Genomic DNA, 24,570 nt, shown 5'->3' with positions numbered 1-24,570 from the left:
TCATTTGGATGATTTCAGCCCTGGGTTACATCTATAAAGAAGATGTTAACTTGAAACCTAACACTACATGACATCACAAAGCGGGACACAGCATTTTGAGCTATGGAGATGTAAACAGGCTAATAATAAAGGATTACCCAACATGTATGAATGAAACACAACTCCAGGTTATGGAGGAGGTAACAATATTATAAAACATGGCTTAAAACTCACAAGTACCCATGTATTTGTCTGCCCCATATGACATTAAACTTTTATATCTTACATTTATTAAATTATATGTCTCTATTGCTAAAAACATACCTTAAAAACTGATCACGGGGTTACATCTGCACCAGTGACTTGGCCTTGTCAACTGCTTGTTTCCATGAGATAGATAGGTTTATTAATGTCACACTGTGGAATATTCAAGGTAAAATAGCAACATCTCCATGGAGACAAAAAACAGAATATTTGACTTAGTAGAGCGTAAGCTGCCGTGCATTAGCTGTAGTCACTGAGGTTGAGTGGAGCAGACTTCCAGGCCAACGGGAGCTGTCACACATGGTCCCACTAAAATGCAGCGTGGTGGGGTGGCCATGACAGAGGGCACCCTGCTGGAAAATATGACACTGGTGTGAGTGGGAGGAAGAGGAGGGGGAGAAGAAGGAGGAGAGGGGGAAGAGGATGGGGAGATGAGGAAGAAGAGAAGGAGATGAAGGCAAAAGAGGAGGAGGAGGAGGAGAAGGGAAAGAAGAACAGGAGGGGGGAGAAGAGGAGTAAGAGAGAGGAAAGAAGAGATGGAGGAAGAAGAGGAGGAGGAGAGGCAGACTGATGAAAAGCACCGCACTTCACACGGAAAGGAAATGCCTCCACCAGATCCATATACCAGGTCCATATAGTACTCCAACACAGGTCTAAGTCTGTATAAATCTGACTTCGATCGCTCACACAAAACATGAGCTATGGGCGCTGGTCATTTCTATTGATTGGCCCTATGAATGGAAATAGGATGGTATAAATAAGTAAACGGACAGCAAGTGGGGGGCAAGCGTGACTACCACTACTATTTACTGCTTCTACGACTGCTACCACCACCACTACTGTTACGACACACATGTGTACGAAGACAGTGGGGGTGAGGTAGGTTAAGAGTCTTGCCCAAGGACACAAAAACAGCATTCATCTGTAGAAGCTGAAATCTCACCGCCAACCTTTGGAAAAACATTGTACAGAGCTACTGTTGCCTACTAATACTACAACTTTTACCACCAATAACATTACTAGTAGAGTAAGTAGCTGTTAGTAGTACCTCATTACTACTACTACTGCTACTACTACTACTACTGCTGCTGCTGCTGCTGGTACTACTGCTTTTTTGATAAGGCATACTACAAAGGTGCAGGTTGAAGTGAAATTTGTTAGATCAGCCATATTTTTTAATTTTTATGAAGTGTCAGTAGCTCAGAATCCTTCAAAACATACTTTCAAACTACAACCACCAATACCCCTACTACTACCACCACTTGTGTTTCAGTACCTCAGAATCCTTCATCCTAAACGCCACAAAACACTTGTACAAACTCCAATGACCAATGCATACTACCTCTACTCCCACTGCTCTAATACTAGTACTACCACAACTACTACTACTACTACACCTAAGGCATACTACAAAGGTACAAATTGAAGTGAATTTTGTTAGAACAGACACATTTTTTATTGTTATGCAGTGTCAATACCTCACTACCTCAGAATCCTTCATTGAAAACGCCACAAAACAATCTTGCAAACTCCAATGAACAATGCTCTACTACTTATTGTTATAAAATGTTTCAATACCTCAGAATCCTTCATCTTTCAAACTCCACTGACCACTGCCTTTCCTCCGCTCCACATACAACAGAAAACCCAGAGCATGTAGCGGTGTGTCTTGTTGTATTTGTGTGCGTCACTAACCCCCAGTGCTGAGGCGTGACTGTACGAGCTCTACATCTTCTGCCTCTTTACACTTCGGCGCTGTGTTAGAGGATTTTCCACCAATCACAGCGCAGGGCTCACAACACACTAAACACGTCCTGGGCCAAGAACATTGTGACACCAATCGCAGCAAGTCAGTGAACTGAAGGGCCCCAACTGCAAACTGTCGCCAATGTACAAGTCTGCATGTCAAATACGGGAGAGAAGGGGATCTATTGTGTTGTTTTAAAGTATAATATGCTGAAGTAAAGTAAAATGAATAAGTCTGTATTACATACCTAAAAACAACATAAGGTCCTATATTACACAACTATTACTCGTGAGCTTTAGGCAATGCTATAATGTTGTATGCAGAATCCACTTTTCAGAGCTTTTAACCATGTTATAGCTGTTCCCCTGTCTCATCTACCTTCCTGAAGTTGTATTCTGAGTAATTTGTGCATGCTTTTAGTAATCTTTAATCACTTATTTTCAAGATGCCATATTGCCAATTATGCCCTGTGTTCACCCCCACCAGAAATGTAGTGTGGTCCTTTTGTTACAAATGAAAAAAAAAAAAATCTGCTGCTCACTAGTGTAATGTGCAGCTCTCTTACCAGTGTTACCGATCTGTTGGTGGCGACATCTGAACATGTGGCGATTTGGGTGTGTCTTGCAAGTACCCAGCTTATACCCGGCTAATATTTCATTTAAAACCCTGCATCTGTTTTTCTTTTCACTTTATTAAATAAAGAGGAAAAAACAACATAAAGGACTGAGAAACAGTGTGGATGTTCTCAGAATCAATAATCAAAGCACTTTAAAAGGCACTAAAAAAAGGCTATATATTTTGCTCTGAATGATACAAAAATTATGGAGAGGAGACACTTCTGCATTTGAGAGACACGTGATACAAATTAGCAGCTGTGGTTGAACTGTCTAAGGTTTGGACAGAGGATTTTCAGGCTCTATGGTCCAATACCAAAATAAGTGTTAAAACTTCAGCCTAAAACCCTTCGGTCTGTAGAATAACTTTAGTGATATGCATAATTTCTGTGTTAAATCATTGTATGATTATGTTAATTGACCGAAGAAACTCAACTCCATTCCAGACATCTGGATTCAAACTAAATGTACAGAAGAAGGGACGGGCAACAAAATTGCCAAGTTCATTTTAAGTCATGAAGTCCTTTCATGAAGTCAGCAATCGTGTCTCTGGGGTTGAATAACAGCACTTTCTGAAGCTATTAAAAATATTATCTGTATTTAGTTTGTTTGTGCAGACAGCGGAGACATTGAACTTAATGACCTTGACACAGAGTCAGAAACCCCAGTGCTAAGTAATGTATCACGACGCTGACAAACCGCCCTTTCTCTCAATGCTGCCACTGCTTTTTGGTGACTCATGTCTTATTAATCTGTCTTTATTTGTCTTTATTATGCCAAAGACCACTCCGTCAGACCATCAGCACTGGGATCTTGATACATAATGTAAACAAGATATTAAAGGGCCCATATTACACTATTTTCTGATCTATATTATAATGTTTACTCACCACAAACATACCTGGATTTGTGTTTTGTTTCTTCACACATGTTTAACACACAAACAGTGCATATTTAGGCGTAAAGTTCTTTTCTCAGACAGAAAACACTCTTTTTCACCTTGTGATGTCATGTTGTAAAACAGGAAGTGCTCCACTGTGTTTTAAAAGGTAGGTAAAAGGTAGGTGTTAAATTAAAAACTACCACTTCATGTCATCACAAGAAGAAACAGAGCATTTTGAGCTTTGGAGATGTAGACAAACTAATGATAAAGCATTACTCAAACATGTGTGAATGAAACAAAACATAACTCCAGGTATGTGATGACGTAACAAGATTATAACATGGCTAAAAGCTCACGAGAGTCCATTTTGTGTAATATAGGACCGTTAAGGTGTTCACACTAAAAATATTGACTCAAATTTTGCTATATTGACTTAAAATGAATCAGAAACAGTTGTGGGTAAAGTGCACTTCATAAGAATGTCAAATTCTTAACAGAACTAAAAGTATAGCATAGATGATGAACATATGAAATGATCTAAAACAAGTAGCCTGTGTAACTCAAGAAGACTAAATACATGAATAATTTCCCTATAGATTTTTTGACAGAATTTATTTGTGCAGTTAATCCAATTTAAATCAAATCAAAAATGTTTTTAAAATGTTTCAAAATTATCTAGGCTGTTTTTAACATAGAGATCTATATACAATCATCTGTCGGTAAAAGCATGTGGTTCATTTTTTTCCCCACTGATTAAAAAATATGAGATTTCTTTGTTTTTGATAAGAAACTATCAAATATAATTGACAATTATGAGACCAATCAATACAAAAAAATCTTTGGCTCCAGCTCAGACCTAATTATTAGTACATGGATACAAGTCAGTCTAACGCTATATATTTCTAGCAATCCAATATCACAGGCCTGCAGGACCATAATTCCAGTATTGTGGAGCTATGTGTTACGCAACTTTTTGGTCCTTGCGCTCTACAAAGAATCAAGCCTCGAAGCTGAAAATCTCATAGCGTTTGTGCCAAGAATCCATTGAAAATAACAGCGGCCATCTTTGATCCCGCTCGGGGCTATGTGTGCCGCTTTCAGAAACACAGCTCTTTGCCTGAGATTGTTCTGTACTCATCAAATTCCCCATTTCCTCATAACAGCCCACACTATAACAAGATTTTAGATGTTGTTTACAATAAATGGTTTTCAGATAAAGGGAGACAGTAATAGCCAGCGTTTAACAACACCAGTGACATTTTCATCTGGACAAGTCAATCGGTGCCTGGGAGTGTCCTGTGTTGGCCTAATGTAGCTTTGAAGATTGTATTGGCTTGTGATGATAAGAGCCTAACAAAACAAAAACGTGTTAATTTAGGTGTAATATATTTGATTTAACATCTGTCCAAATCAATGCGCGGCCATTATACCACTTTAGAAATCGAACAACATTGGAACATATAAAAGACCTTTACAATATTCTGTTTTGGTGCCTCCTCATTTGTGGACTGACCAAAACGTGAATAACAATAGATTAGTTTTGCATTATTGCTGCCAGTAGACAGAAGTATTGTGCAAAAAGTTAAGATGGCTAAAATATACAAAATTCCAAGTCCATGTACTGCTGCAAAGTATAAAGTAAGCATTAAAAACACTACCCAAAGTACTTTTTACTTTTTAACCAATTTTAGTAGGAGTTCAGATTGGTCTTGATTGACTTGATTATATTCTCTGGACTTGACCATGCCGCCAAACAGAGCAAATGATGCAATGTCATTACGTGTACCTGTGTAAAGAGAAGCAGAGACAGCAGTGGACTGGGGTAACTGGAACTTGTACTTATTTCAAAAAGGTTAATTCAATGTTCTTTTTTTCCAAATTACTTTTGTTTTCATCTAAAAGTCTAGTCGTTTATTTACCTTGACATGTTTCGACCCCTAGACAGCAGTAGTCATCAGAAGAGTCACATGATGCTGTGACGAAGCACAATCTTTGATGTGGATAACAAATTAATCTCTTAAAAGAAAACAGAAAGCAATTTGTAGTTTGTACTTCATTCTTACAATCGTACGTGTAGTGAAGTACAATTACATAGCTAGAATTATACATAATTGCAACTACATGTTTAAAAATCTACTTAAATTGCAATTACACCACAACAGAAGTCTTTGTAATTCTTTACATTCAGCTCTGTCTGTACGAATATAATGGTTAAACGATTGTTTATAATGGTAAACAATCTGTAAACAATCAATAAAAAAGATGTTATTTGTTTATAATTAAAATCTTTGCGAGATGTTTTGAGAAAATTGTGACAGACAGTAGCTCAGTTGGTAGTGTTCGTCCACCGATGTGAAAGTTGGCAGTTTGAATCCCGCTCTCAACATAAACATTATTGGTAAAGTGGTCTCATTCATTCACAGATGAATGCTGTCATTCTGTCCTTGGTCAAGACACTTAACCCACCTCGCCCCCAGTCTCTGCATAAACTGATGTGTGAATAAATGAGTGGTTCCTTGAGAGCACTTTGAGAGCACTGAAGGTGGAAAAGCGCTATATAAATGTGACTATTTGTGTCAGTGAAAGGAAGAACATGACTAGATTTGAATCAGAAGCATAGAAATGTACCAGAGGGTCTGTGCAAGAAGATTTCCCTATCAACATTTTCAACTTTTTCTTCTTAAAGTTGCACTATGTAACTTTTTGGTTAGGGCTCCGTCTCCTGCTTGTTTCTATGGATATGGTCATTGCTCTGCCTGGAATGTTCCACAGTATAACTTTAGATAGCTTTGTGGTTTTATAGCCTGAAAATACCTAGAAAAAGGCATTCTAACAGTAAGTGGGGTCGCAGCTCCACAGTTCTGACCTGTAAATTGGTCTGGTTTGATCTCCATGAAGATTGAAAGGTTTAATATCATACTGTGAAACATTCCAGACAAAGCAATAACATCTTCATGGAGAAAAGCATTTGATGGAAAAGTTACACAATGCACCTTTAAGCTCCACTGACAGAACGGAAGAAGTGGCATTTCTTAAGCTGGAGCAGAGATAACGCAGTGCGTGGAAGAGCAGATGTCAAACGGTATTCAACAACCCCTGAGCACCTGACAAGAGAACAATGGCCCCGACACTTGAAACAGTGCTCCCATCGAGGAAAAACAACTAGAGTCTCTTTGATATGCACAGAAGATAAAAATAGACGTGTTTTCAGGCTATGCTAACACTACTCGCTCACTCTTCATTCATACTTTGTGTTGCTCTGTGGGAGACTGTGCAGTGTCAGGGAGAGGTCAGGAGGGTGGGAGGGGTGATGTAAACATAGCAGGTGTTAAAGCTGAAAATATAATACCTGGTAGCACTGGTATGCCCAAACAGGTTTCACTCAGATATTGTATTGTTGGTTGTTAATGTTTCTTTTATTATTTAAGGGCTTAGATTGCACTATTTTCTGATCTATGTTATAATGTTGTTTCTTCATCAAACACATACCCAAAGTTTTGTTTTGTTTCATTTACATGTTTAACACACAAACCCTGCATACTTAGGCACCTTTGGGAGTTCTCTCAAACGGAAAACGCTTTTCCACCTTGTGATGTCATGTGGTAATATAGGAAATGCTCCACTATGTTTTTAAACTGCATACACCTTCATGTGAGAATGACATTGAAATAGCAGGCATCACATATATAAATTGGGTCAGCATTTCTTTCTATTTTCACCCCTCATACATAATGCACAACAGTCTAATCCTCGAGCTACAGATACTTACCCAGATCTGGTGAAGGGTCCTCAGGCACTGCTCCCAGACGGGTTATGTGTGGGTCAAATGTAGAGCACAGATTTTCCTGTGAAAATAAAATGTAGCTTAAACAATTTGAATGTAAATTTTCCAAAATATGCTTTGACTTTTTTTGTTGTGATGCATATTTTACTTACCTTGGTGTAAAGATAAAGTAACAGTTGTAGTAGTAGCAGTAGTTAGGCTTATGTTATTAGGTTCTTTTTTCTCATTGGACTAGTAGTTAGGCTTGTCAAAAGTAAAGTACTACTAAAACTCATAGTATCAATACTGCAAAAAGTAACCTTAAGAAAACAAAATGTGATCTTTCCTGAACAATTTTAGAATGATTTTGAGCTTCATCAGAATGAATATAAGGCCTCATACTAATATTATTTTGTATAATAAAAATTACATTCTATTACTAAAAAAGGGGCATTTTTAAATGTGGTATCGTAATTGTTATTGAATGAATTCCTTCGTATCGATATTGAGAATTTTTGTACAAACACTAGCAGTTGTACAGTTGAAGTATTAAAGAAAAAACAGTGTTGTAGTTGTAGTAGTGGTAGTTGTTGTCTTGTACTTAGTGGTCTAAAAAAATGCTAAATTGTTCTTTCTTACAAGATCTTCTATTGTTTCTTTCCTTGTGCATTATTATATAAGACACCAAGGCTCCCATTAAAGATACTGTAATTACATCGCAACACAAAAGGTGCTGCATTTGTCTTAACACATTGTCAGTCATCCCATTCGAGCTAATTAAGGAGCAAAAAGCAATTTAAGTTACACAATAGCCACACAGCCATGTTATTTTGAAGACAGAGAGGAAAATAGGATGGCTTTTGTTGGTTTTATTTTGGGATTTACACCAGAACAAAGAGACTGCAGTTGGGTTATTGAGAAGGGGCCATGTGTGGGGCCTTATAATGTTGTAGAAGAGTGTGTGTGGGCAGGCTGTGGGCGGCCAGGGCTCACAAAACTGGACAATTTGTTGGAGGTTATAGTTTCGGAACTACCATTATTCATGGGGTAGATCAAGTTTGCCTTTAGCTTGGACTGTATAAATGGACATAGCTAACCCATTAGCTGCCGTGGTGCAAATAGGAAGTGAGTATGGGGGCGCTTCTGGCTTCATTGACTCTGTTTCCAATTGACTTTCCAATGAAAATTTGTCATCCCTCTCTCTATAACTGTTGCAGTGAGCCTCATCATTTCGGTCGTAAAATGTTCATATTAACTCGCTCTACATGATCCTGGGGTTTTTATTTCTCTATTTTGTAAGTAAATACATTTCTGTTTCCTAATATGAAACTTGGCTCCTGCTGGCCTTGGTGAGCTTCATTTGACTCGAACCGAATGCTATCAGTGATTTTACACTCCCTTAGTCCACTTCTTTATACAGTCTTTGGTCATTAATCATATCTGTATTGAGTTTCTTATGGTTTCTTATGAGTTTTCTTATGGCTTTTACTTCTTGGGTTGACAAAGCAAGTAACTTGTCTGTTGTGTTCAGGAATTTGCATAATACTTTTGAAAAAGTTTTCAATTAACTAACCTATTAATTAACCTATTATGCAAAATCATCATTTTAATTAGAATAGTTTTTCCTTCTTATTTACTCACTCAAAGCTGCATTTAGAATGATTCATGCATGTTTGTAATCTTTATTCTCCTGTATTCAAGATGTCATTGCTCAAATCTACCCAAGTTTTCACCTCCACTGGTACCAGTCGTTTTAAATCAATACTGTGACAATGATCTACGGCTCACATATTATAACTATACAACAGACAAAGAACATTATGCAATTAACATGAAAAATGTGATATTAATTGATGTTGTGTTGTGTATGGAAAACCATGGCTTAAGGCTACAGTGCACAAACTATTATAACTTTGGTTCTGTTCCTAATGTTATATATATGCAAATTACAAGTATTTGATTATGTTTGCACTTTTATAGCACACATTAGCAGATAAAGAAGATTTGTGCTCACATTGTTGTCTGATTGAGAGTTCCTCCCTTTGTCCAGACAGGGACTTATGTAACCTCCAGTTCACAAACATCAGGAGTTTGTTAGACCTCAAAAGCCTTCACATTATGAAATAGTCTTTGAAAAACTCGGGCCAGCTCTGCCTTCAGGACCAAAATAATGATGCTTTTGTTTATCTTTCTGTTACTCTATCAACCACTGAGTAAAGGTTAAGTCGAACAGTCACACAAACACAAAATATCTCATTTAAAAATAAGGACTGGCTCTAAGGCAAGAAGAAAACAGTTACGGAAAAGACAAAAAGACAAAACCAGAGTGAAACGGGCTCATTCATGCAATTAAAATCTTCTGCACCAGTTAGCATTGAACGGGTCAAACCTCCACAGATGTGTTTATTGCTCAAAAATAGCTTGAAAAACACACATTCTTCTTGTGAGCAGGGCCACCTCTCCATAAATATGACCTGTAAATTGTTTTGGCATCTCCTGTTTGTCTCTATGAAGATATATACATTTAATGCCATACTGTGGAACTCTCCAGAAAAGCAATAATATCTTCATGGTGACAAGCAGATGGTGGACACTCCACCAGAAAAGCACCTTTAATGATAATGTCTTCTTCAGATCTTCCAGGTCATAATACAGCTTGTACTGTAAAGAGGGAGTCTTATAGAAAATCAGCTTTTTGGAGCTTTCTACCATGTAATAATCAAAAACATGTCAGAAGAAGTTTAATATGTCGTTCATCCATATTTCAGTAATCTGGTGATGTCTCCCTGGCCCTCTTTACGGTTAGCTGTATGATTCTGTCCAATATTCAGCCCACAAGCTTACGTCACCCATGCTCCCACATGACAACTTCACAAACCTGATGTGATGTGCAGTGCTTTCATTAGCAAGATGCATGGTGATTGTGATGTGACAAGGGACGAAGAGCTTCAAAACCAAAACTTTGTTAACATTTTAATGCGTTGCTTTTGGCAAATATGGCATTTTCAAAACAAAAAGTATAATTATAATAATTAGCAATTGACACCCCATAGAAGTATAAAGGTCCCTGTTTAAAGTCCATGAAATCAATTATCAAAAACATTTACGTTACGCTTCCCATCTGTAATATAAGTGTATGTAAATGCTGTCTGTAACGATTGTCTATTTTTTCTTGTCTATTTTACTATTCTTTGAGCTTTTAACATATTTTTTTCCAGTGTGGTTTTGAACTACTAATGGCAACTAAACTAATCTTTTGTTGCTGTGTAGTCTCGGCAGACCCCAGAGGGAGAGTTCCTGCCTCTGGACCAGTGTGAGCTGGATGTGGGCTTTGGGACCGGAGCAGATCAGCTCTTCCTGGTGTCTCCCCTCACTATCTGCCACGAGATCAACACCAAGAGCCCCTTCTTTGACCTGTCCCAGCGCTCCCTCATGAACGAGCAGTTTGAGATTGTGGTCATCCTCGAGGGCATCGTAGAGACCACAGGTGAGTGCAAATATTTGAGGTTTTAATAATAGTACATTCTGTTGGTGTTAAAGGCGCTGCCCCTTATCTTTTCTGTCTTAGAAATATAAAAAACAGAATTAGTTCATTTTGCAGCGGTCCAAACATATTACTCATTTATCTTATGCATTTAGAGCATCTTTCCGAGGTTGCCATCTCTGTAAAGCTAAAAACAACTAGCATGCTATCAGTGCAATTCCTGGTTATCAGACAACAAAACTCTTTATAATAAAATGCAGATAACATGCAGCTGACCCCAAAAGCGGCTTACTGTATACAGTATAGCTGTACTGGGGCAAGATTTCTTTTTTTTTTTTTCTCAAATAGATGGCAAAAAAAATCATGTATAACTTTTTTTAAGGTGCTTTAAAAATTTTACTGGTGTGAGTCTGCCACAAATTGGTCTCCATGGTGATCCATAGATAGAGAACCTCACTCTCATAGTAAGAATGAGTTTTCCAAGACATTCTAGACTAATAAAAACACCTGTAATTGAAAAGAAAAAGCTACATATATATATACAGTATGCCATATACTGTGGAACATTCCAAGAAAAGCTATTACACTTCCCTCAAGTAGGTGGCAGACCGCCCATCAGAAGTTACATATGGTACTTTTAAACAAATATATATATATATGTCAAGAATGGGTCACCACTGAACCACACAGCAAACAGGATAATTTCTTTAAACTTATCTATATATAATAATACAAAACCAAATCAGTATGAACCAACATGAAAGCAATAGAAATGTAAAAAAAAAAAAAAATCGATTGCCATCTCTCTCTCATCATCTCTTTAGTTCCACTGTATAATAATATGAGATATAATTCAAACACACACAAGGCCAAGACATGGGAGACAGAGGGTCTGATTTATAAAAGATACATTTTACTCACACACAAATGGTTTTGGAGGCGCTGGGTGCATTACACAGGCTGGTGGTCATGGATGTCACGGTGATGAATGAGGAGAGCTTTGGGGAGACGTTACAGACCATTTTTCAGATGAGAGCTCAGGGCGAAGGGTTTCTACAATAGAGACAAAGATATTATAATGTATTATTCTATCTGCTGTCTACTAAATAATGAGGAAAATAATCAATCTATAATGTTGGAAAGGAAAACAAAATAACACTACAACAAGCTGTGTTATTCATCCTAGTTCTGTTAAAGGTGCACTGTGTGACTTTTGGAGAGTCTGCCAATTGCCTGTCACCATGGAGACATTGTTGCTTGGTTTGGAAAGTTCCACAGTATGGACCTGAACTTAACTTGTTCATGGTAATGCCACTAGGCCAAGTTACAGGTAAGATCTATGGAGAGGAAAGCCTGCTTATCATAAGAATGCATTTTTGTGTGTGTGTGATTAAATAAATCCTAGACAGATGGTTTAATGCCATACTGTGGAACATTCCAGGCAAAGTAAAAACATCTCCATTGAGACGAGCTCCGGGCAGACCCCTCACCTAAAATGTACCTTTAATTTATGGTTACAGGAGAAATCAGAGTGACAGATAGTTGTCAAAAAAATGAATAAAAATGAATTCAAATTTAAATGGATTCACGGTCATGGTAACATTTTTATACAGTGTTTTTTCAAGGCACTCAAAGCGCTTTAGATCAAGGAACCACTCACCCATTCACATGCACATACACCAGTGTACACAGACACTGGGAATGAGCTGGGTGAAGTGCCTTGCCCAAGGATACAATGACAGCATTCATCTGTGGAAGCTGGAATCACACTGCCAACCTTCCTGTCAGTGGATGAACTGAGCTACTGTCACTCACTTTAAACAAAAACAAGTGTAAAACATCTCTATTACAATGAGCAAAGAGAACAGCAGTGATGAAAATAGAGAAGAAAGTCTTAAAACAATATTGACTTTGCACCCATCTGAAATAAAAAAGAAAAATATGTCTGAATACATATCTGTTGTGAAGGAATCAATGGCGCAAAGAGAATAGACTTTGGTGCATATTCAACAAAGCAATTCTTCCATAAAGCTCAAAGTACCAATAAATCTGGATATTGCTGTAGCTTTCCAGGTCTTCCCCTCTTTCTTTCTTTCTTTCTTTCTCTCTGTCTCTTTCTCTCCCTCTTTCTCTCTCCCTGGCTGTCACAGAGGCAGTGCAGGGCTGAATAGGCTTATAGCAAAGGGAGAATCAGTGGGGAGGCCTGCACACTGTTGATAATAACATTAAATCACACGAGTTTGGAGTTGCAGAGTAGAAGAGAAGAGGTAAAGGGAGGTTCTACTGTGGCATCTTTAACACCGCCATCAAACTGTCAGTGAGACTTCTGCGGGAAATGGGTTATCTTGTCCTATAGTCTCAGAATTTTCTTGGGGACAAAATGCGGTCATTGATTTGGCATAAGTTTAGAATAATAAAAACATAAAACATAGAAGGAGTCAGAGATTCAGGGGACTTTCTTCTTAGGTTAAAGTCCAGAAAGGGTGCTTCTCAAGGCTCAAAAGCTGAAGATGTGAAGATGGCCATGTTTGTAGTATAAAACCAGCACTCCTGTTGTAACCTGTTGCCTCGTCCCATGTAACTAATAAAGAACTTTTACAGGGGTGTTGAGAAAAACTGATTTGCAAAAGGATCCTGATTCTGCATCTTAACAATTCTGGATCAATTCCAAATTCTTGAAAATCAATTTTATATTACGCTAATAACTCTGTTTCTGTAAAATCCCCCCCTTTAAGTGCACTGGGTAACTTTAAAATTCACTTGACACTTCAGTGTGGAGTTAACAAGATTGTTACAACAGGGAACTTGAAATAAATGTTCTTTGTTTTGGATGAAAAATAGCTTTAGAATTAAATTTATAATTATTTTATAATTGAGAATCATTTGTAACATTTATGGTGGAGGGCTATTGCTGTGCCTGAAATGTTCCACAGTATGCCAGTAGATTAACTATATATTACCCCAAGAAAAATAGCTGCACCTTGTCCGCGCTAATGAGAATCCTATCAATAAACATTACACAGTACCCACAGAGACAAGCAGATGACACCATCAGGCCAAGGTCCAGGTCAGATCTGTGGAGAGGCGACCCCCCTCACTATAAGAACGGAAATGCTTTCAATGTATTTTAGCAATAACATCTGACATTGAATAAATGCAAGGCCACTGTAGAGCAAAGCAATAAGATCTACAGGGAGTCAAGCAAGGTTCACTCTGATCCCCACTGTCAAATGTTACATAATGCACCTTTAATGAAACCATCATCACTGTTAGAACTTGATATTTGAAGGAATGCTGTATATGTTTATGTATTCTTAAAGATAAAGTAATGTCAATATGCACTGGGACTGTTTGCAGCCAAGTGTGAAGTGGCTGAGATGAAAATCAGCTCCGAGGCCATGGTCCTCAAACAAAAAAAGGTGGCGCCCTCTCCAGGTGGGTGGAGAGTCCTTGCCTCAAGTGGAGAAGTTCAAGAATCTCAGGGTCTTGTTTACGAGGATGGAATGTGAGATTGATAGGTGGAGTGAAGTGCAGCATCTGCAGTGATGCAGTCACCGTATCAGACTGTTGTAGTGAAGGAGCTGAGTCCAAAGGCAAGGCTTTTGATTTACTGCTCAGTCTATGTTCTATCCTCACCTATGGTCATGAGCTTTGGAAAATGACTGAAAGGACAAGATCGATGATACAAGTGGTGGAAATGAGTTTCCTATCACAGAGATAAGTTGAGCAACTCAGTCACATTGGAGGAGCTCAGAGTGGAGCCACTGCTCCTCCACGAGGAAAGGAGTAGCTGTGGCTGGGGCAGCGGCATTTGTTGCTGATGCCCCCTGGATGTCTCCCTGCGGAGTTGTTCATGTCCCACCAGAAGGAGGCTGCGGGGTAGGCCCAGGACACGCGGGCTGGAGGGACTAATCTCCCTTTTCAATAAAACGTTCCCATTATAATTGAACATTTTTGAAGCTTTAAAGACAAATTTACATATTCAGGCCTCATTTCACAGTCACACAAAATAAAAATGATGTCTCACATCCAGATCCTGCTGACTGAGCTGCTCTCTCCTTTATCTTTATTGTATTTCCATTATTCCTGTCAGTGGAGTTTAGATTCACAGCTAAGCAGAAATATCGATTCTGCAGACGCATTCATGAACTATAGACATTTTGTATTGAGTTAGTGGACCTGGATAGGGATTTATTTTGTACTAAACTCCTTATTTGACAGTTTAAAATATTATTAGATGATTTCAGCAAAGTGTGTCAGCAGTGAGACCAGTAAACCAGTGGGTTGTAGGTGTGAATCAACTTGTGAATTGACATATCCCAATGTGGCCAAAAATGCCAGAAGAAAACACTCTGAAAGACCATTTTAAATCTCAGTATTCAAGGAAATACAAATAACAGCAATGAATAGATATTTTGCAGCTGACATCATCAACATTCCCTGGGGGTGTGATGCTAACTGAAAGCACTACTCAGTCTGAACTCTCTTACTCAAATTAGACTTTAATCTGCATTTTATTTTTAACACAATCTGACCACAGAGAAGTGTCTTAGTTGGAACAACAACAGGTGAGCTGATTTGTGCTGTTAAATAAGTCTCTGACAAAGAACATTACAGACACAAACTAGTTAGTATTAGCCAACAGTTTTTCCAGTTAGTCACTCCCACCTTTTTGTTGAAAATCAAACACCTAAACTGGATCAGGGACAGACATGGTGGACAGTCAGCCACATCTCCATGGAGATGCTTTTGCTCTGTCTGAAAGTATGGCATTAAACTTAAAATGGATTAAATTGCAGATATTTTATGGTTTGAAAAAATGCATTCTCATCGTGAGTGAACTCACCTCTCCACACATCATCTGTAACTTGGCATGAAGGCATTATCTGCTTGTCACCATGGGAATAAATAAGTTGAATGCCATATTGTGGAACATTCCAGACAAAACAATAACATCTCCATCTTACAATCCACTGATGGAAAAGTTACACAGTGCATCTTTAATAGGTGCATTGTGTAACTTTGCTGGTGGGAATGTTATTGCTTTAAACCTGTCTATCTTCATGGAGACCAAACCAGACCAAATTACAGGTCAGATTTGTGGAGAGGTGACCCCACTCACAGTCAGAATGCCTGTTTTCCTAAGTACTTTTGAGCTACTAAACCACTTGTAATTTAGGAAGAGCTGCTTAATGTCATACTGTGTAACACTTCAGGTCGAGCAATGACATTTTCACAGAAACAAGCAGGTGACAGGCCCTAAAAAGTTACACAGTGCACCTTCTTAATGTCTATTGTTTGGCATGAATAGAGATATTACACATTTACAGTGACCTCCATTTAGACAGTTTGGCTTGAGGTTACATAATGTGGGTTAAACAGATGCAGGCTCTCTGTTTTCCCTCTGAACTGTATAGTTTAACATTGAAGAGGTCAGGTAAATAGAGCCATTGGTTAAAAGGTCTAATAATACAACAAGGAACAGAGCCAGTGAAGCGAACGCCAGAAATACCCCTCAGAGACGCCAGTGTCCACCGCCTGCCCTGACTCTGCCAACATTTTACACTAAAACCCCTTCAGCTCAGATCAGCGGGTAGAACTTTAAGCAGCTGGTACCAAATCTTTAAGCCGCGAGAATAATGAGACGAGACGCATAGGCTGACTCTGTGGGATGTTAAGCACAGTTTAGGCACTTTAAACATACTTTTACAGTAAAATAACAAAAAGTTAACACACATTTGAATAGAGACAATAGGAAATATGATAACAGTGGGAGGGAGTTTCTGGCTATAGTAAAAGTAAAATAGGTTTTGTTTTATTTAAATACTAAAAGGTGCATTGTGTAACTTTTCTGGAGGAGTGTTCACTGTTTTAGGTTTCAGTGGGGTTGTTATTTCTGTGCTATGTTCCACAGTATGGCATTAAACTATCTCCATGATAAGTAATTCCACCAGGTCGAGTTACAAGTCAGATATGTGCATAGGTGGGCTTATTTACAGTACATTTTTTTCTATTAAAACATCTGCTTGCTGAATAGATGGACTCATACAAGCAAATGTAATGCCATACAGTGGAACATTTCAGGCAATGCAATAACCTCTTCATGGAGACAAGCCGTTGCTGAGAAGTACATCCAGACACATTATTGCAACTGTGTGACGCAACTGAAAGGTCTTGCTCATAGGCACAATGGCAGCATGCAAAGTCTTTCTAGATTAAAAGAGACAGAGTAATTGATACATAAAATAGAAACCGCATTCACAAAACCTGTGCGCAATGTAACGTCTATGAGGGCTGAACAGGGCACAGGGCTTTCACTGTGTGTGTGCCCAGACTGAGCCTCAGATAAACACAGGCTAAGTGCTTATTGATTGTGAGCATCTGAGAGCAAACATCTAAATGTCAAAGAGAAAAAGAAAAATCAAAACAGATGAGGTTATGTATTGAAAATGAATGAATGCAGCTATGGGGCATTTTTTAAAATACTTTAGAAACCTTAAAAGAACTATACATGTTAATATATCTTCTTGCTCTTTGTCACTATTATGTGCATGTTTACTAAACGTGAACTATGTAACTTGAAGAAAGTAGGCCACCTTCTCTGACATTAAACTGATCAATAGTGGCAAAGGAACAGGTCAGATCTATGGAGAAGTGACCCTGCACACATAACGAATGCATGTTTTTCAGTAATATAAACATCGCTAGACGATGTATTTAGTCCATCTGTTTCAGCATGATAGAAAAATTACTACAATTCAAAACAAAACATCATGTCTTAACAGTGAAAAGTCCTCAAAATGTCACCTATGAACAGGAAGTTGAAACCCATAAATACCACACCTTGAAACATGCCACACATCACAACATAAACAAAACAAAACACAACATCTCAAAACAAGCACATACTGTAGGAGAACATCCTATAGAAAAGGTACATAGTGCAGCTTTAATAAACAAACCTCGCTCACACAGAAACAGCACGTGCAGGAGCAGAGGTTGTGACCAGTGTGTCAGGGAATTTACCCTAAGACATCAAATTACATTAAATAAGACACACCAAAACGAGACAGTTAAAAGTAATACTTGCGCAAGGAGAGAGAGCTGTCAGAGCCTGTCAATACCACTGGCTGAGCCGACTCTACTCTGCCAGCTCTCCTCCCAACAGCAGCTTTTATTGCAGTCATTTCACAGATAACAATACAGTACATTATGTTATATCACACAATGGTTACAATGATCACATGCTAACAATCTTTAGGCTAAACCACCCTCCCATTTCACACTTGATTAGAGGCTCCAGGTGATAAACAATTTGGTCAGTTTTCTCCCAAAAACTTATGCTAACCACATGAGGGGAAAAACCCTTAGCTGTCTTCTCATGGGCGACTCAGTAGATTAGCTTAATGAGTCAGGAGTTCTTTAACTAGGACATATGATATACATATGGAAAAACCCAAAAACGCAATTGTTGATAACTTTAATCACACACACAAATGATTATGATTTTAAATGATTCATAATATTTAAAATAACACAGAATTTCACATTTCCCTCCTGTTTATCAATAATGCTTTACCTCAGAGTACTATTACTTCTAAGCAGATTCATGCTCTTCAGCTACATATACTTCAATTCTGTCCAACACCCTTATCAGGAGCAAGCGGATACATAAAATACAACATAACACAAAAAACACTTATACCACTAAGCATTGATGTAAAAATGGATAACACGACATTTTTCCATGCCCCCTAAAATCTAAATTCACTGTAAGGTGAGAGTGTGTTTTCATGCAGTATCATTTTTTTTTTTTTCCCCATGATATGCTATCAAAACTTTCGTTACAAGTTAAACCCCCTCCCGGTGTTGCCGTATGCTATATTTGCCCCTTTTTTATTGAAATGAGTCGTTGCAATAAATGAGTGTGTCTGTGTGTTTGTCTAGACCTGAATCTAAACACAAATTTCTTAATTTTAAATTTTCAAAACCCCTCAGGAGAGCATCATTTTTCACTGTAACCATACTTCTTTGTTGTCCCCTTTCTGAGGCTGTGGCTCCGCAGGCTGGGATTCAAGGCTGCGTCAGATAATCAGGCTGATGTTGTATACAGTCACTCACGTGACCAAGTGACTGACCACGTTGCAGTGCCCAAGAAGCAGGGGTTACCAGCCCGTACTTCTCGTAAGAACACTGTCGCTGCTTAGTAGTGCGAGGTCCTGCGTCTCTTACACGTCGAGGTTTCTGGACTCACAGTGACTCAGGTGGTCAACTTTAATCACACACACAAATGATTATGATTTTAAATGATTCATAATATTTAAAATAACACAGAAATTCTTTCACACAGTGCTTTGTGTTGTACAATGGGGCTAGTTTAGACATGTGAAGGCAGGACTCTACCCATTGATGTATTGATGCGTGTTAGGAGCTGAGTGACTGCTAATTACATCGATAAGATTGAAAGTGGCAGTGGTGTCAGGGCACGGGGCATGTGGAAAACAAGGGCTCCCCTGACCCAGGCCTTGTTAAATGCTGGTCAGGGAATCACTGAAGAAAGATGTGATAATTGAATACAGATACAGGATGCTGGACTGAGTGTGTCTGGTCTCTGTTGCCATGGGAAACCTGCTCATTTACTCTAATACCTACACAGTAGTTTACATTTGTAATCTTCTCTTGTCTTGATAATGCTTTGGGGTTTTGTTAGGGTTAATGATTAATTGTTCGGTGCTGGAGTTGTGTTTTGTTTCATTCACACATGGCTGAGTAACCCTTTATTATTAGTCTGTAGTAGTTTGCAAGTTAACAGCTACCTTTTACATTTTGCTGAGAGGAGATCTGGCAATTTGCAGCGCTGAAATCATTCAGATGGTTCTAGTGAAGGTGTATGCAGTGTTCCCAGATTGGGTTTACTGATTTCCGCCCAATCAAGTTTGAAAACCTGCCCTCTTCAGCCAAAAAAAAAAAAAAAAAAAACAACTAAATGACAACAACATTTTGTTACAGAAAACATCTTTTTTTTTTTTTTTTTATAAATGGATGTAATCCATTGTTGGGCTTTTTAAAAACATTGTCAGGATTGAGAAAACATGTCAAATGTAGAACAGCATTTTCATTTACCACAGAAAAAGGACATTTAATATTTAAACAAAAATGCTGTATGCTTTTTAATCTGTAGGCTTTTTAAAAAGATTGCCATTATTGAGAAAACTTGTTAAAAGTAAAACAGTATTTTCATTTATCACAGCAAAAAGTCATTTAGCCTAATATTTGAATAAACATGTTATAACGTACTCTATTGACTTTTTAAAAACATTGCCAGGATTGAGAAAACATGTTATATAAAACCTCTGGTAAAACGTAGAAAATGAATATCATCAATGGTCGGCTATAGCTTCGGCTACTGCAAGAACAGCTGGCAAACACAGATCCTGCCTACTCATACATCAAAGAATTGAATCTCTGCAACAGCTGAACACCAGCGAGATCTGTACGTAGCAGACATCCATTCATTTGTGCGCAGGCTGGCGAGCACCTCCATAACACCAGACAGGAGTGAAAGTCCCATACGGTTCCTCGTGTTACTGCGTTTTTGTATATCGAGTTGATTGGTGTGAAAACAAAAAACCCTAAGCTTCTTGAATGTAGCCCAGATATGCAGGATTTGTGTGTTAAACATGTATGAATGAAACAAAACGCAACTCCAGGTATGTTATAACGAGGAAACAACATTAGAACATAGATCAGAAAACAGTGCAATATGAGACCTTTTAGTAATAAATATCAAGTCTGTTCCTCGTATCAAAATCAAGTATGAAATTGAAGTATAGTATGAACATAAATAAATCCATCTCTTTCTCTCGCCATAGGTATGACCTGCCAGGCACGGACTTCCTATACTGAAGACGAGGTTCTCTGGGGACACCGCTTCCTCCCGGTGATGTCTCTGGAGGAGGGCTTTTTCCGGGTCGACTACTCCCAGTTCCACAGCACCTTCGAGGTCCCCACCCCTCCCTACAGCATGAAAGAGTTCGAAGAGAAGAACTCCCTCCCCTCCCCCGTATCCACGCCCACTCTTGCCCTCACCAGCGACAGCCACGGGACCAGACGTGACCGAGTATTTTCCGTGGACTGCATCAATGCCGTGGAAGACAAAAACCGTCACGGAGGAGGTAGCGGGAGACTTCCAAGCAAACTCCAACGAATCAGCTCATCGGGGAAGGAAGACTTACAAAGAAAAGTGCTGCTACTGAGTTCGCATAATTCAGAAAAGGCGTGTAGCACTGGGGACTTGCCTATGAAACTACAGCGTCTGAGCTCGTCCAATGTAAATGACACAGAAAACAGGCTACAGCTAAAGTCGCTAAAAGTGGGATTCGAACCAATGACCCAATCCACGGGAGATCTCTACCAGCAGAGCCTACAACCCACGCTCTGCCCATCTCCGGTGCCAATGCATAGTCCACTGCTTTCGGGAGGGAGGCCAGAAGATAAACTGCCACCAAAGCTGCGCAAAATGGCAGCTGATCGTTGAAAAGTGCTGAAAAAGTGCTGAAAAAAACCTGTACTGTACTCACGCCTTGCTAGGGAGATGACTATTTTTACAGACATGATGCGGTTTGATGAGAACTACCAGGATTTACGATGGTTTATCTCAGTTCGATCGCTTTGTTTCTCACATAGATTTGCCTGGCAGAGACTTCATGCTTTTCTATTGTTTGCAACCCACTAATGTGCATGTAAAACAATACTTTACTGTATGCACCTGATACAAACCTAGTTATGAAAAGTTGGGACACTGAATTAGGACTGCACGGTATGGTGATAAAAATGTGTTCTATTTTTTTATTTAATACAATTCTGTGCTTTGCTGCTGATGTTATCAACATTCTCTGGGGGTGTGAAGCTAAATGAAAGCACTGCTCTGTTTGAAACTCAAGTTAGACTTTAATCTGAGCTTTGTTTTAAAGATGCACTATGTAACTTTTTGGGTGGGGATCTGTCACCTGCTTGTTTCTATAGCTATGTCATTGCTCTGCTCGGAATGTTCCATAGTATAACATTAAACAACTCTACCTTACATTTATTAAATCACAGGTGGTTTTATTGTTCAAAAATACCTAGAAAACTTGATTTGGTCTCCATGAAGATATAAAGGTTTAATGCCATACTGTGAAACATTCCAGACAAAGCACTGACATCTCCATGGAGAAAAACATTTCACCCTCCCCCAGAAAAGCTACACAATGCACCTTGAGCTGGAATTATAACAGGTGAGATGATTTGTGACCATAAATGACCTATTTGGTGTTGAAAGTGTGACTATGCTGTACAAAAGTGCATGCTTTTTTCTTATTATTCCCAAAGTTTCCTTTTTAATCTTAATGCAAAAAAATGTTGCCAATTATTTTATTAATAAAACCATATTGACTGCATAATTGTTAATGATCTTTGGCTATCCATGGGTTTCAGAATGATGAAAAATTAGGATCACAGCCAACGCAATTAATAAAAAGAAAATATTTTTTGAATGGGAAAACGTCCTCAAACTTTTGCATGTAACAGAAACTGAACCCATGAATATCTTTATTGTAGATACATTTTGGTTTTAAAGGGCCTATATTACGCTGTTTTCTGGTGTCTGTTATAAAGTTCTTTCCCCATCAAAAACACACCTGGATTCACACAAACCCTGAGTTCCTATGATGTCATGTGGTAATCTAGGAAGTGCTCCACTGTGTTTTTAAACTCCATGCACCTTTACAATCATTTGGATTGTTAGTTACTCAAACATGTCTGGATGAAACTAAACACAACTCCAGGTCTGTTTTTGAGGAGATAACAACATTATAATATGACTTAAAGCTCACAAGACACAGTTCTTTGTAATATAGGACTTTTAATCAATGCAGTGTCCCAACATTTCTACTACTCGGGTTATGTAGTTAGTTTATCAAATCTAAATTATATTAAGTTAATAATAAATGTTATTTGCTATTTTCCCTGCGTGTGGTTAATTATGTTTTTGGGAATGTTGCTTTACTGCAGCTTGCCAGATGTCGATAAGCCATTACACAGTGTAATGCTGTTTTAATAGGCTGTAGTTAACGCCCTAATTTTGTCCCTCTTGGCAGGAAACATATTATCATCTGGAGCACAGCTATAATTCTCTTCATAACTATGGAAAAGACAATAATGAGGTATAGGGTACAGCTGAAAGAGTGGATACTGGAGAATCCAAAAGTTATTGTCCAATTCAAATGTATGTGTTCAGTGAAGCAGGTTTATTTAATAGTGTTCTAAACAAAGTATTACTAATCAAAATTGCTGATCAGGTAAATAGAATGGCCCCTGGTGAATGTAGGAGCTCAGTTGGTAGAGCGTTTGTACAATGATCAAATCCCGCTCTCAACATGAACATCACTGATAGAGGTGTTAGACTGACCCTCAGGTTGGTGGTACAATGCTGAATAAATGCTGAATGCTGTCGTTATGTCTTGGGCAAGATACTTACTCCACCTCGCCCCCTCAATGTCTGTGTACACTGGTGGATGGATGAACTTCTGAGTGAAATGGGTGAGTGGCTCCTTGATATAATAATAATGATAATAATCAGTTTCATATAGTGCTTTTTCTGAACACTCAAAGACGCTTTACAAAGTATTATTCATTCACTCCACACTCTTCCAATCTGCGCCATCAACCCCTCCGATGCCCGCCTTCACTCATGCACACACCACTTTCATACTAGGCAATGTGATTGAAGTGCACAAGGACATAACACCAGTGTAGCCATGATGTAAAGCAATTTGAGTCCTGTGAAGTTGGAAAAGCACTAAATAAAAAAGTGACCATTTACCACGTTAAAGATATACATGGATATCAAATCTTAAATTTTTTTCCAGAGGGCCACATATTTGGCCAAAGACCTCAGTACAGTGAGTCGATCAGATGGGTGAATCCAACATGGCTATGCTCAAATAAGACATGGAATATTTATTTTGGACTATAGTTTTAATGGCTAAAACAGTTACATTGATTCAGTAGGAGGTCTTAGAGCTAAAAAGTTCTCATATTTGGCAGCCAGGCCGTAGTTTGGACTAGGCTTGGCATGATAACAAATTTTGAAGGACGATATATGACAACAGTGAAATAAGGAAGTACGTAAACAAATTTTTAAATATACGGCATTAAAATGAAAAAGCCGTGATTAATATGGCATAACGCACAAGTAGTCCAACAAGAGTTAAATCACACTGCTCTCTGGTCATCACCATAGCAAAGTGTAAACAAATGCTCAACTGCCCTGAGTACAATGCATAAACTGTCGCGTTCCAAATAGGAAGTTCGCCTGCAGGTTATTCCGGCTCCTTCTGACCCTGACTCCCATTGACTTACATAAGAATTTTGTCGCCTCTCTGCTGCTGTGAGCCTTGTCAATTTGGTCTTAAATTGTTCGCATTAACCCGCTCTACATGATCCCGGTGTTTCCTGCTATTTTGTCAATTAAAAATTCCTAGTTGTAAAATAGAGCCTGGCTCCACATTCACTCTTGCAACCGCTAGCATAGCAAACATGACCACCTGTATTTGTAAGTTTTTTTGCATCTAGTGCAGAACTACACCATCTCTTCCTGTAGTTATGTTTACTTCTCCCATGTCTCACTAAACTAGAAACTTAGAATTACTTAATGGCTTTTTAAGAATTACTCACTGATTAAAGAATGGAATTATAATTTTATTTAATAAGAACATATTTTTGTTTGGGTGACATTAACCCTACCCACACTGAACTACACTGAAACCCTGGATCCTTGAGCCAATGGAAAAGCGG

At 38.5% G+C, this 24,570-nt stretch overlaps 1 protein-coding gene across 1 annotated transcript in view; it reads left to right on the top strand.

Annotated features, from left to right (window-relative positions):
* kcnj19a (potassium inwardly rectifying channel subfamily J member 19a) overlaps positions 1-21,271 on the top strand; it is a 30,070-nt gene extending 8,799 nt beyond the window's left edge. Inside the window, exons 2-3 of the mRNA XM_020923837.2 lie at positions 10,521-10,737; positions 20,607-21,271. Coding sequence (XP_020779496.1) covers positions 10,521-10,737; positions 20,607-21,271 — 882 coding nt within the window. The remainder of the gene's footprint in view (positions 1-10,520; positions 10,738-20,606) is intronic.
* Positions 21,272-24,570: the final 3,299 nt, after the last annotated feature.

The sequence above is a fragment of the Boleophthalmus pectinirostris genome, unplaced genomic scaffold (assembly GCF_026225935.1).
Source record: "Boleophthalmus pectinirostris isolate CB_2022bp ecotype Guang Dong unplaced genomic scaffold, ASM2622593v1 HiC_scaffold_17, whole genome shotgun sequence".
NCBI lineage: Eukaryota > Metazoa > Chordata > Actinopteri > Gobiiformes > Gobiidae > Boleophthalmus > Boleophthalmus pectinirostris.
This window is presented reverse-complemented; position numbering and strand designations above follow the sequence as displayed.